A 13,800-nucleotide genomic window follows, 5' to 3' on the forward strand; every position below is an offset into this window, starting at 1 on the left:
GAATGAATGAGATGCATGAGGATTCTCACCAAAGATAAATTTAACTAGATAATGTGCAAAAAACTAACACTGTGTAGTTATTTAATTTTTAATTAATAAATATTTAAATTGAAAATAATAGTGTTAACAAATAATAATATAGTATGCTTACAATGTGCCAGACAATGTTCTATGGCAGTTTCCACATTTTTATTCAATTAGTGTTGAGAGATGTGTAGATATATACTATTAACTAAATTATTTTACAAATAGAGGAACCAAAGAATGGGAAAGATCAAACCTTGCCCAGGAATGGAAGGTTAAGTTGCTACATCAGATGTTCTGTGTCCAGAGCCTGAGCTGTTCGTCTCTACAGTGTCTCACAACACAGAATCATCTGAAAAGAGTGTTAAATAAGAAAATATTTGAGCCCTAGCTGTTGTGGCTCAGTGGCCTGGTGCTGGCCTGTGAACCAAAGGGTCAGTGGTTCAATTCCTAGTCAGAGGACAGGCCTGGGTTGCAGGCCAGGTCCCCAGTTGTGGGTGCACAAGTGTCAACCACACATTGATGTTTCTCTCCTTCTCTTTCTCCCTCCCTTCCCCTCTCTCTAAAAGTAAATAAATCTTAAAAATATTTGATTCTAGTGAAAATGCCTCCATTGGTGATAGCAAAACTGCTTCTCAGGAACACATAGTTCCTAGGACACAGAGCAGACAGGCAGGATGGGGGCGGGGTCACAATGGTTCAACTTCTTCAAACATTATAGATTGAATGTATGGGCTTTTCCAGTATTCATCATTTAAAACCTAATGCCAGTATTAGTGACATTATTAAGTGAGAGTATTAAGAGTTGGGACTTTAGGGAGTTGACTTGGTCATGAGGGCAGAAACCTCATGAAAGGGATTCATGCCTTTATACCAAAGACTCAAGTTAGATATCTCGAACTTCCTGCTATTATGAGCACATGGTGAGAAGTCAACAGTCTGCAGCCCAGAAAAGGGCCTTTACCACCACCCAGCTGGCATCCTGATCTAGTGCTTCTAAACTACAGAACTGTGAGGAATAAATCCCTTTGTTTGTAAGCCACCCAGCCTGTGGGTTGTTTTAATAGTACCATAAATGTACTATGACAACGATGGATGAGTTACTTTTCCAGAGTACACTTTCTAACAAATGAAAGATTCATCATTGGGTGAGTTTAACTGTATGCATGCTTTCTTTCTTCCTTCTTATTCTCAAGGTTCCACGCTCTTCCTACCCTGACCTGATCCGAGGGCTGGTGAAGGAATTTCCCTAGAACATACTAACAGATGCACTCCAAGGTTAAGCAATCTGTTTGTTACTATAGAGAAAAGACGAAAAAAACCACAGGCAAGTATTTGCATGAGCAGTTAGTTGGTATGTCCTAATATGTATACACAGGCTGATGAAAAGGAAGTTTCAACACACTTTCACTTTCTAAGAGCAAGAACGAGAGACGAAAGCCATGGCTGGTGAGTTTTTGTTTTTTTGTTTGTTTATTTTGGTTGTTTACTGTCTAAAAGGAAATGTCTTGAGGAAAATTTTTGAAAGATAGCTGGATTTGGGGGAAGCTATAATTAAGTTTGGTGAATGTTTAAGTGAGTAGCAATGAGGGAGAGGGAAGAAAGAGGAGGGAGGTGAAGGAAGTAGAGTGGGGCAGAGAAGGCTATCAGAGCTTTCAGAAAGAAAAGGCATGAGCCAGAAAGGAACTGGGGCTTCACTGGTATTCTGCTGTCATCTTGCAATCTAACTGAATAATCCCACAAATGGTGCACAATTGCAAAAGATAGAAACAGGTAGCTGTCCTCCCCAAGGGAAATGGCCTATCACTGTTTCATCCTTTTATTATGCAGAGTTGAATAAACACGACTAACTGTCAGGATCATCCCTGGTGTTCAGGCACTAATTAGTGATTGTAAATCTCAGGCTTCAGGCCATTCAGTGAGTAGACATCGGTATTACTGAGGGAAGAATGAGAGATGTGGTTATCCTCAGGGTGACTGAACTGCATGGAGGGGAACATTTAATGAATTAATCTAAAGGATCCTACCCCCTTTTTGCTGACATGAGAGGGGAATGAGGTTGTTTTAGTGATTTGAGGAATCTTTGTGCTTCAAACAGACATGGTTCTGAAGTCAAAGAGGAAGGTGTTTATCCAATCAGTGAGCACTGGCACAATAAACAGCTTGTTGGATGAACTATTGGACAAAAATGTGCTGAGCCCGGAGGAGATGGAGATAGTAAAATATGAAAATCACACAGCTATGGATAAGGCCCGACATTTGATCGACTCCGTCATTCGGAAAGGACACCATGCAAGCCAAATATTTATCATTCAAATTAGTACATGTGACCCCCACCTTGAAAAGAAGCTGGGGCTCTCCTCAGGTAAGATCAACAACTCAGACTAAGGTTCATGTAGGCCCTGCACATTTGTACCCATATCTGATTTCTTCATTGGTCCTGTTAGTGTGCAGACAACTTCTTTATGTCTGGCTTCAGGGCCCCATTTCTAAATTCATGGCACTATTGTTTGTTCCCTGTCTCTTTACTCTTTGTTCTTACTACTTTAGCCTCAATAGCCTTCTTTTGATGAAACTCATTTCCCATCCTGACTTTGTAGCATTTCAGCTGTTAAAGTTCATGAGAACAGTCTGTAAAACTTCACACTATATGTTCCAGTTCTCTGGGCAAGACCCGTTGCTTATTTATTTATTCAGTTAGTTATTAATCAGTTAGGTAAGCCTAGGGATTCTTAGAATTTATGTAGTTATCTGACATGAAGACGTAAGGTCTGTAATCATATACTTTTTATAATTACCCATCCAAATTTTGCTCTCCAGGAGGAATAAAACATATTTCAATGATGGTGAAATACTCAGAGAACAAATTCAATGCTTGTAGAAAAGCCAGGATTTTAAAAGTAGACCCTTTCTTCTAATTGGCCCTCCTGCATTTTCTTTTGAAAAACAATGTTTACTAGCACGGAACTAGGCTGTGGACCATTGTGTAAGGCCCACCCCCACTACCTCCCATCCTCCTGAGGCCTTGATACAGGATTCAGGCAACAGATCTGCCCCTTCTTTAGTTCCTCAGTCCCTCCACACAGCACAGACATAAGTTCGGATGAACTCCCAGTGACTGGTCCCTTTCATGCTTCCCATGTGAAATCAGAAGGGAAGTTTTTTCTTCAAAAGTAAGAAGCCTTTTTTTTTTCCTAAAGACTAGGAAAGGCTATGCCTCTTTTATTGAAAATTGTATTTTATAGGAAATTCATCTATGGTTAATTTTTGTTTTTCTTTTAGTACATCTTTTTTTATTTAACACTCCTCCAAACTATGAAATCAGACTCAGAGAATTTCAAATTTGTGGTCAGCAAAAATATGGAAAATCAATTGTGAGGTATTAAATTATATTTGTAATGGATAGCATTCTGATATATATTTACTCAACATGTATTTTTGCTTATTGATAAGAAAAAAGGTCAACTAGGTGCATGAGATTTCTAGAGTAAAAAATGAAAACTCAAATTTCTTTTGATGAACATAAAGGCTAAATTTGACCCAGATCATCAAGGTTTTTCTTGATAATAATCAGAATTTATCATTATGTTGGTTTTTGGGTGGATCTGCTACCAAGGATTTCTCCCTTCTTTCCCACTCACAATACATCTCTTCATATTAGAGGTTAGTTAGATACAATTATAATTCCTACATTAATATGTTTTAAAAACCTCCTCAGTATTTACCTTTTCTACCACTATCTTTAAGTGATACTTGGTTCACAGATACAGATGTTAAATTTCTGTCATGTGATGTCATGTGGTATTTCCTTTGGTTCGTACAGACATGGTTGGACCAGCTGAGCCAGCAGAAGAATCTAGAGATACTCTGAAGCTTTGTCCTCGTGAAGAATTCCTGAAAGTGTGTAAAGAAAGGGCTGACGAGGTACTGTGTTCTGTAGATAAAGTAGAGAAAAAGAGAGAAGAAATTGCTTTCACTGAATATACTATCTCTTAGAGCACTAATGGCAGGGAGGTGAGGTGCAGAGAGATGAGGTGCAGACAGAAGCTCTTTCTTAGATGCTTTGAGCAAGGAGGAAATGGTATAGCCTCACACAAATTCCATTTTCCTTTCAATCCCATGATAAAGTATGCATCTCTCAGTATGCTTTCTTGTTCTCATACCTATTTGGGGTTTATTATAATTCAGTTACAGTAATAAAATAAAAAATATTTATGAGTATAAGATAGCATGAATGAGTAGTTATTATCTGCATACTACTTGAAAAGCCTGGACATAAAACATGTTTTAAAAATATAATTAAAGCCCGAGCCAATAGCAAATGTTTCCTGGTTTTTATAAAATTTGATCTGAACCTTGAATAGGAAGAATGATTTGTCTAGGTGAAGAGGATAGAGAAGAAAGTTAAGGCAGAAATCATTCTAGTCTCCTCAAGATTCTTGAGTAACTATCCCAAATGTGTTCTGGGCTCTTTAAAAAATGAATCACTTTTATTTTTAAATAATCTAAAGGTTCTAAGTCACCTATTGTCAATTCATTAGGAAGAAAATGGCAGGGTCTCTGGTACAGGAAGGGGAAAGGGCAGGTATATGAGCTTGTGACAAAGCAACAGTGATTAGTGAATAGGAGCTTAAAAGAGATTGAGGTAAATCAAAGTCACTGCATATTCATTTTCTATAGATCTATTCAATAAAGGATAAAGAGATTGAGGTAAATCAAAGTCACTGCATATTCATTTCCTATAGATCTATTCAATAAAGGATGGAAAGGACCGCACTCGTCTGGCTCTCATTATATGCAACAGAGAGTTTGATCATCTTCCTCCGAGGGGAGGGGCTGAGCTTGACATCACAGGGATGAAGAGGCTTCTTGAGGGCCTTGGCTATAGTGTGGAAGTGGAAGAGAATCTCACAGCCAAGGTAAGGTCTCCTCATCCACCCAAACATATATTACATGTTCAACACACATCCTCCTACAATCAAATTAATTTTATAGTCTGAGCCAAACACCTTAACAACCTTCAGACACTTATTTTGTGTGTGTATGTGTGCATGTGTATATATCAAATGAAAGTATTAGAGAGGCGAAAGCTCTGCCTCTTGAGCTCCAAATTTTCTCAATTCTATAAAAAGAGAAAAAAAGTGATTGGCACGTGTACCCATACAATTCTTAGTTCCTAACAGAGATGATTGGGATTCAGATCAGATATTCCCAGGAAATTCTTAAATAATGAATGTTTAGCAGGTGTGTACTCACCATATAAATTCTGAGTCCTGACTTTGTCCCAGGGCCTATTCCTGGCACTGGAGGTAGACCTGTGAATGAGGCGGGGAGCTTGGATTGTTTTATGTTAACTGGTATGGGCAATCCAACTAAAAGCCAAACAGAAAATTTCAGAGATTGGGTATGTCTACATGACTCTGTAAAAGTGAAAAGACAGATATAAGTTAGTAGGAGAAAAAGGAGCAAATTGGTGATCATATACTACTTGTTTCAATGGAATGGTCAAGATAAGTCTTATTAGGAGAATATATTGAAGCTGACAGATGACTATCAGTAACAAGGCAGGTCTGAAAATATGTGAATTAAATACATTCCAAGAGTAACTACAAAGGAAATGTCTAAACTACATACAAAAATGGAACATGAAAAACACAAGAAGACCTGAGTAACAAGAGCTTTACAGGAGAAACAAGACAGGCCAGAGGAAGTACACATTAGTCAGAAGTTTGATTTTATTCTAAGTACAGAGAGAAGGGTATTTGAAAGAAAGTGGTATGATAAATTTATGACCCAAGACTCCTATTAATTAATGATATGAAAGACAGTAATAGAAAAGAGTGTGTAAGTGAAAATAAGGCCATGTAAAATATATCAAGAGAACAGCTCAAATAATGTTACCAGGAACAAACAGTTGCACCCCCTGCTACACTGTAGACAGAAAAGGTATACAGCTACCTGAGTAACCACTATGTGAAGGTACAGTGATAAGAACATTATAGAGGATTTTCTTTTTAAAAAATACTTTGTTAATTAATTTATTAGTTTATTTTTGAGCATGGGAGGGAGAAAGAGAGGAAGAGAAACATCAGTATGTGGTTGCCTAGCACAAGCCCCCAAACAAGAGACCTGGCCTGCAACCCAGGCATGTGCCCTGACTGGGAATTGAACCAGTAACACTTTGGATTGCAGGCTGGCACTCAATCTACTGAAACACACCAGCCAGGGCAATATAGATGTTTCTTATACGGCTCATGATAAGTAGGAGGTCAGATTAATGTTAATGCTTATCCTACTAAATTAAGACATAGTGGTCTTTTTCAGGAGATGGAGTCAGTGCTGGAGGCATTTGCTGCCCGCCCAGAGCACAAGTCTTCAGACAGCACATTCTTGGTGTTCATGTCTCATGGCATCCTGACAGGAATTTGTGGGACTCTGCACAGAGATGAAAACCCAGATGTGCTGCTGTATGACACCATCTTTCGGATGTTCAACAACTGCCACTGCCTCAGTCTAAAGGACAAACCGAAGGTCATCATTGTCCAGGCCTGCAGAGGTGGTGAGTTCTGACAGGGAAAACCCAAAGTACCTGAATCATTTGCTGAGGACTGTGATGTTTGTTTTCATTTTAGGAGAAACGATCTTAGTCCCTGTTCAGGGCAAATGAAGTGAATTGAATTCTTGGGAAACTCCAGTTAAGTGGTTGGAATCATGAGAAATTATCTTTTCAGCTGAGACATATCCATTTAGTTGAATCTAAGGAAAGTGATGAAGGAGATCTTTGGAATTCCTAAATCAAAGTTGAACAAAAATATTTCTCCATTGGAATAAAATCATTTGAATAACAGCTTTACTTGTAAATAGTTTACAGACATTCTGACATTCTCTGGATTGAGAAGAATTTCATTTGAAAGGGGAGCTATTCTGTAATAGCAGCACCCTCTTTTTCCCTCATACAATGCTGAAAGGGAACTGGGTGGGGAAATGAGGGTACTTGGCATTGCTCTCAAATCTTTATTTACTTATTTTCTGACTTCCGGTTGTCTCTTGGATTTTTGGAGCCATGTTTAGAAAAGAAAAACAGAAATATTTTAGCTAAAAATAGTAACTATGCTCTGCAATGATGCACATAAGGCTTGAACTCCTTTGCTCTTCTTAGAAAATGGGGTCTTTCAGGTTTATATTACTATCACTCTTTACATACAAGATGCTTTCACTGTTAACTGGCACAGTGTTCAAAGACAGTAGAGAGAGGCCAAGTTGTGTGTGTGTGTTTCAGGGGGGAGTTTAGTGTGTGTATGTGTTTGCCCTACAATTAAAAAAGTGGCGATGATTAACATTTCTTTATTGTTATTCACTTTTTAAAATGTGTTCATTTGAGAGAGAGAGGGAGAAAGAAAGACTGAATTTCTTTTGCACTTATTTATGCATTCTTTGGTTGATTCTTGTGTGTGCTCTGACCAGGATGGGACCCACAACCTTGTCCCATTGGGATGACACTCTAAGCAACTGAAGTACCTGGTCAGGGAAAGAATAAACATTCAAAGAGAGTGAGGTGGGCAATTGTGACAGTCAAACTGAGGGAGGCACACAATGTTTACAGAATTGTTGTCTCTCCAGCAAACCAAGGGGTAGTGTGGGTCAGTGACTCTCCAGAAGCCTTGGCAGACAGCTCTTCACAGCCACGTGGGGACCTGGAGGAGGATGCTGTTCAAAGAGCACACGTGGAGAAGGACTTCATTGCTTTCTGCTCCTCAACCCCACGTATGTATCTCTCAGTTGCACACAAGGAATTGGGGCCCTGAATGATTCTAGAATATCGATAGCTCTATGCAGCAATAATCTAAGGCACATTTTGAATGTTGCTGAAATAATTTACATGTATCTCATTACTTTATGGAAACAAAGATTCTATATATTTTCTACTTTTAAAATTATACTTGGATTTTAAGTGTTCTACTTTATAAGATCAGGCAAACCAAACATTCAAACCACCTAATATGAGCAATCCAGCTGACCATACACCATTTAAAAACAAACGAATGATTCAGTTTTTCACTCTAGCCCTTTCTCCATAGTTGCCATGTGATGCTAGTTGGAGTGTGTCATTGCTTGCCTCAGAAGGGTGTGAATGTCCTTTAAAAGAGGTACAAAATGACACTCTCGGGCTAATGAGTCTTAATAGTAGTTTACAATGGTTTAGTCCTTGCCTCTAGGTAGTCATCTTAGCCTTACATTGCAATGTTTCTGATTTGAAAATTTCTGTTTTAAGTATTTTTTAAATCACAGCATATAATTTTAAATGACATACAAAAATACATATATATTTAATGTATGTAACATAATGAGTTGGATATAAGTACACATCCATGAAACCATCACCACAATCTATGTCCTGAACTTTTCCCTCCTCTTCAAAGGTTCTCTTTGGATTTGTTCATTTTCCTTGATTATTATACTCTGAGAGACAGTGTGATTTTTACTCTGTAATCACCCTTGGAACCAGGTTTCCATTTTTTGTTTTTTACTTCATGAGCATGGTGAAATTCTTTAACCCTCTGTGTGCCTATTCTTTCAACTGATAAAGCAGTAATTCCAGGTACATCTCAAACCTTTCAAATCAAGAGAATGAACATGAGGCACAAAGTAAGTGTCAGTTCCAAAAATATAATGCAGTCAGCATACAATTCTGATCAGCCATCCCTTTAGTTAGTCTCTGCCAGTTTTTCCACTCTGTTGTAAATGAGCTAATGTTGATATATACGTGTTTTCCTTAAACATGCAAATTAATTCCCAAGCTATGCCTAAAGGACATACCCATAAAACAAAAAGGTAATAAAAAAGTAGGTGAGGCCAGAGCCAAAGGCTTATCATTTCTTTTCTTCATAGATAACATATCCTGGAGAGACAGCAAAAAGGGTTCATTCTTCATTTCACAACTGATCACATGCTTTCAGAAATATTCTTGGTGCTGTCACCTTGAGGAAGTATTTCGGAAGGTAACCTTCTTTTCCTCCTCTAATAAATTTTCTTTTCAGGAAGTCTTTACACTTATTTTTCATTGGAGTTACAATGACTGATTTTGTCAGGAAAACAAAAGTATAACAGTGCCATTATTTCTGTTACCTGGGGATTGAAAGTCTGTTATTAGTGAAAGAATATGTTAATACACCACAGCAGCAAATGAAAAGAGAACAAAATTGTATAAAATAGAAGCTCATATGTTATGGACTATACTTTTCTAAAATACAAAAAATGGAAAGTATTTTGAATTAATTTTTCTTGCTTAATTTATTAAATAAGTATGTGTTGGGGTTCTGCATATAATTGCCACAATCCTGCTGACACAGGGGCAGATGACACATTGTGTCATAAGGCTACTGGTGGCCTACATTATTGTGAGAGATGTATACTAAATAAGTAGGCCAACAAAAACTGTGTCAGTATGATTGTGATAGAATCCATAACAAAAGCATTCTAGGGCACTGAAAGAAATTAAAGAAGACGTTCTTTGAATGGAGTTGTCCATAAAGGAAGATTCTATTTCTTTCCCAGATTAGAATATGCCTTATTCCCCCCTGCCTCCTAATTTGTTTTCCTCCCCACTTCTGATCACCACTCATTTGCTATACATATGACTTGTTTTTTAACCTGTAATTACTCACTTGAATGCAAACTTTGTGAAGGCAGGAATTTGTTCCACACTTCCCCATGTTGGCACACATGAAATAATATTTATTCGACATAAGACATGAATAAATGTACAGATGCTCCTTGGCCTTCTTCTTTAGCAAGAAATGTACTGATAGTAAGAATATGAGAAAGTGTAGCTGTTTTTATCCTAAACTCAAAACTGCAGAGAACAATACAGACCTGTGGGAAAGAACAATATATCTTTATTAGAAATGGAGAAGATCACACTGTAATGTCAGTTAGGGTTTCTGAGAATGGGAACTCAAAGTTGAGTCCTGTTGGATGAATAGGAATTAGACATTGTAATCTCAAGGACATTGCTAGAAGAATATTAGAAGTAGGACCTCATACATCAGTCCATGGAAAACAAACAAACAAACAAACAATCAAACAAAAAAACTTCAGAGTTCAATATGGTGGTGAGGATGTGAAAGTTGTTGTGTTCAGGTTTTAAGGTCAAAAGTTGGGGTTTTTTGCCTCCATTGAATTGATGATCTGGTCTTTGAGGTTGGAGGTAGAGGATAGTTGAGACTCAGTTCAGATATGTAGAATAGACATGGAAAAGAAATAAAGAAGAAATGCAGATAGAAAATTCTTGGATTAGACATGAGGCATTTGTTCTGAGATAGAGTGTTTTCTAACATGGGGAATTACTTCTAAAAGTAGGGAGGCAGTGACTGGACATTAGAATGGCTATGGTCTTGCTCCCATCAACCATAATAGCACCTTTCATTCCCAGAATTTGTTGGCTCATGGTGCAAAATGTTCTCTGAGTGTGGTTAAGAGTTATGTTTTATCTTTTGCCTCTTTTTTTTCCAGGTACAACGGTCATTTGAAAAGCCAGATGTTGAAGCTCAGATGCCCACCATTGAACGATTATCCATGACAAGATATTTCTACCTCTTTCCTGGCAACTGAAAACAGTAAGTATCAGAGTTGTTGACCATCCTGGTAACTGAAAATAGTAACTGTTGGAGTTGTTGGCAGGTAAATTGAATGAGAGAGTAATATTGGTAGTGATGTCCAATGACAAATGATAACCAATTGCTTGGGTGGTCAAATTAGTGTTACTTGTTGATATAGCTTGGCAATTAGAATTTTTTGTTTTTTTCCGTAAACCCATTTGTTTCCTCCTCCACCTCCAAAATTAATTAATCAATCTGTCAGTCCATCAAGGAGATAAGCCTGATGAAGGTGGAAAGAAATAAACAATGAAGGACACAGGGTAGCAATTACTAAGACAAAAGTGTAATCATGCTTCCATTATTAGTTATACTTCCTTCTCTCCCCCTGCCAGCCTCTAGCTTTCTCTGTCCCTGACACACGCAGGTACACACACAGAAGCACTCACAGACACTGAGTTACCAAACTTGCCTCAGAGCCTGAGAACTACTAAAAACACAGCAGCCAACTTTGAGCACAGTTATCACATCACTGACTTTGAGCTCCATTACGGACAGATGTATTTGGGGCTGTATTGCCTGTGCTGATGCACACTCTGGTTCTCTGACTCTTCTTATAGTGTATATCACAGAACACTCAGAGTTGCTCTTGGATCCTTAGTTACTGCTTACAATCCCCTGTAAGCACCCATGTTAACACTTACATCTTTTTGGGGGGCAAAATATTTTAGAATGGCCCATCAAGTTTAAACCCAACAATTACTCTACTCACAACAGCTTCATTTCCCACTGTTTAATAAGTATATTTTTAATTTCCCTCTTAGCAACATAATTAAAAGTATTTTTATAGTAATTTTATCTCAATCCTTTAAATCTCTGCTTTCCTTTACCCCTTGTTTCTGACTCCCTTGTCACATAAAGGCATAAGTACTTTATCAGAATAGCTTGTATTGCCTAGTTAGTACAATAGAGCCACATTTTGGGGTTGAGCATTTGTTTGACTAAAACTTATGAAGCACTTACTATGTTCCAAATTATGCTCTAGAATTTTAGGATATCTAGTGTACAAAATTGATGGTTTCAGGAAGCTCACACTGTAATTAATGGAGACCGACTCTAAATACACAAACTGATATACATCAGAAAGTGATCAGAGCTAAGAAGAAAAATAAAGAAGGTAAAAGAAATGAAACAGATGGGTGCTGTTTGTGCTATAATAGATTCTACAGGACAGTCTTCTTTGAAGTAAGGAAATAATGACATTAGAACAGAGCATGGACTGAGTTGGGTAGTAAATCCTGTGATTCTATACAGAAAAAGCATTCTAGTGCAGGGACTAGCTAATACAAAGCCCGGAGGCAGAAATGTAGTCACATGTTTTTTTCTTTGATTAAAAAAATATGTTATTGTTTATGCTATGACAGTCGTCCCACTTTTCCTCCCTGCCAAAATGCAGTGGGCTGGAGGAGAATGAGAATAGGGGACATGACAGAGACAAATTGAGGAACACGGGGAAAATCCTGATCACATGGTAAATGTTCTAAAATTTTTATCCTGAATGAAATTAGAAACCATTTGACCAGAGAAATGAGATCATATGATTAGATTTTTCCAAAGCCCAGCCTGAGTACTGTCTATGAATACACTACAGTTGTCCCTGTTTCAAGTCAAGGGAAATGGGAAAACCATATGGAAGAGGATGAAAAAAGAAAAAGAATCATAAGGGATAAATTGAGGCTTGTTACTATTCTGATCTTCTGTTCTTTTTTCTTCTTCAGGAAATTAGAGGAAGTCCAGTTCTTCTTTATCAATTTTCAGGAACACCTTTACCAATATAGCACACATATTTAACATCTGTATTTAAATAAATATGAATCCAAATAAACTGCATCTTTTGGTCTTTTTCTTTTTTGGTTTACTTCTTTAAAACTATTTTTCAATTATAGTGGTTATTCAATATATTATAGTTTTAGTGTACAGTCTAATGGTTAGATATTTATATAACTTGTGAACTGATTCCCCCTGATAAGTCTTGCTCCTATGTGATATCATACATGCTGTATCAGTATTACTGACTATATTCCCTATGTTGTACACTACATCCCATGACTGTTTCATTACTACCACTTTGTACTTCTTAATCTCTTCATAATTTTTACTCGGTCCTCTAATTGTCCCCCTTTATCTGGGAGCAACCAGTTTGTTTCTTATATCCCTGAGTATATTTCTATTTTGTTTATTTTGTTCTTTATTTCCCTTTTTATTGAACTTATTAGGATGACTGTGGTTAACAAATTATATAGGTTTCAGGTGCACAATTCCATAACACATTGTCTATACATTGTATACTGTGCTCACCACCCCAAGTTGAGTCTTCATCCATCCTCATTTATTCTCTCATACACTCTTCCACCTCAGCTACCCTCTTTTTGCCCCCACACTCTTGTCTATGTCCATGAGGTTGTTCTTTGTTTTTTCCTCTTCAATCTCTCCAACTCCCCTCATAAAATTTCAATTAAAATGGTGGGTAAATGAAAATGAAATGGAGTAAGATAACTGGATTTTCTAGCTTATGACTCATATAATATCTGCATTTCACTGAGTGAAAAGAATGGCCAGGACTTGACCTCAGCAACAGGGTGAAAGGAGATGGTGCCCATATGGGATACTAGAAGTATAAAATGGTCAGCTCCTCATCAGTGTACTCAACAACCCCAAAGTCTACAGTGGTACAGAGTTTTCTAGCTCATTCCTTAGCCAGCATCATAGGTTCAGCTAATATTTTCCTAAGTAAACTAATATTTTAGACAATTATTCCCATGTGCTTTTCTTTCTTTCTACAAAATAAATACACTTTCTTATTTTCTTTCCAGATATGTGCTTATTTCCAAACTTCAGGAAAATTTTACTCTTTCACAAGCATTTAGCTATTGTCTAAAATAATTTGGCTGTTGGTTAAGATGGTCTAATCTTACTGTATTTATATGAAAATAGAAATATCATCAGATAAAGGACAGAAAGAGAATGGGAAGTGTCAGCAATGGAAGAGAGAATGTCAAAGTTTATGGGATGGTGAATGCTGGCAGAGGAATTTTTTCAACATGTCTATCAGAGTTTTTCACTAAGGAGATGTACCTCTTTTGTTCCACACACACAGAATGCTGGACAATTATTTTAGTAT

General features: G+C 37.4%; 1 protein-coding gene across 4 annotated transcripts; it reads left to right on the forward strand.

Annotated features, from left to right (window-relative positions):
- Nucleotides 1-1,384: 1,384 nt before the first annotated feature.
- Nucleotides 1,385-12,525, forward strand: LOC119060770 (caspase-1-like). Of its 4 annotated transcripts, none has more exons than XR_008392525.1 (10): nucleotides 1,390-1,473; nucleotides 2,123-2,389; nucleotides 3,848-3,948; nucleotides 4,770-4,943; nucleotides 6,349-6,583; nucleotides 7,645-7,788; nucleotides 8,914-9,023; nucleotides 10,537-10,640; nucleotides 11,665-11,796; nucleotides 12,398-12,525. XR_008392525.1 is itself a non-coding variant. In XM_053670479.1 (10 exons), exons 3-9 carry the CDS (start codon nucleotides 2,125-2,127, stop codon nucleotides 10,633-10,635), a joined length of 1,128 nt encoding a protein of 375 aa, XP_053526454.1. In that variant the 5' UTR covers nucleotides 1,416-1,473; nucleotides 1,855-1,942; nucleotides 2,123-2,124; the 3' UTR covers nucleotides 10,636-10,640; nucleotides 12,398-12,525. The 4 variants fall into 4 exon arrangements, 3 of the variants coding, with proteins under 3 accessions (XP_053526452.1, XP_053526453.1, XP_053526454.1); XM_053670479.1 differs by lacking the exon at nucleotides 11,665-11,796 and adding an exon at nucleotides 1,855-1,942 and having other exon boundaries at nucleotides 1,416-1,473; XM_053670477.1 differs by lacking the exon at nucleotides 11,665-11,796 and having other exon boundaries at nucleotides 1,385-1,473.
- The last annotated feature ends 1,275 nt before the right edge of the window (nucleotides 12,526-13,800 follow it).

The sequence above is a fragment of the Artibeus jamaicensis genome, unplaced genomic scaffold, assembly GCF_021234435.1.
Source record: "Artibeus jamaicensis isolate MK-2021 breed Jamaican fruit bat unplaced genomic scaffold, CSHL_Jam_final contig_585, whole genome shotgun sequence".
NCBI lineage: Eukaryota > Metazoa > Chordata > Mammalia > Chiroptera > Phyllostomidae > Artibeus > Artibeus jamaicensis.

Coding starts and splice junctions, on each gene's coding strand:
- LOC119060770 (XM_053670477.1), top strand. Junction 6,584..7,644: donor TGTCCAGGCCTGCAGAGGTG/GTGAGTTCTGAC, acceptor TTGTCTCTCCAG/CAAACCAAGGGGTAGTGTGG. Junction 9,024..10,536: donor TTGAGGAAGTATTTCGGAAG/GTAACCTTCTTT, acceptor TTTTTTTTCCAG/GTACAACGGTCATTTGAAAA.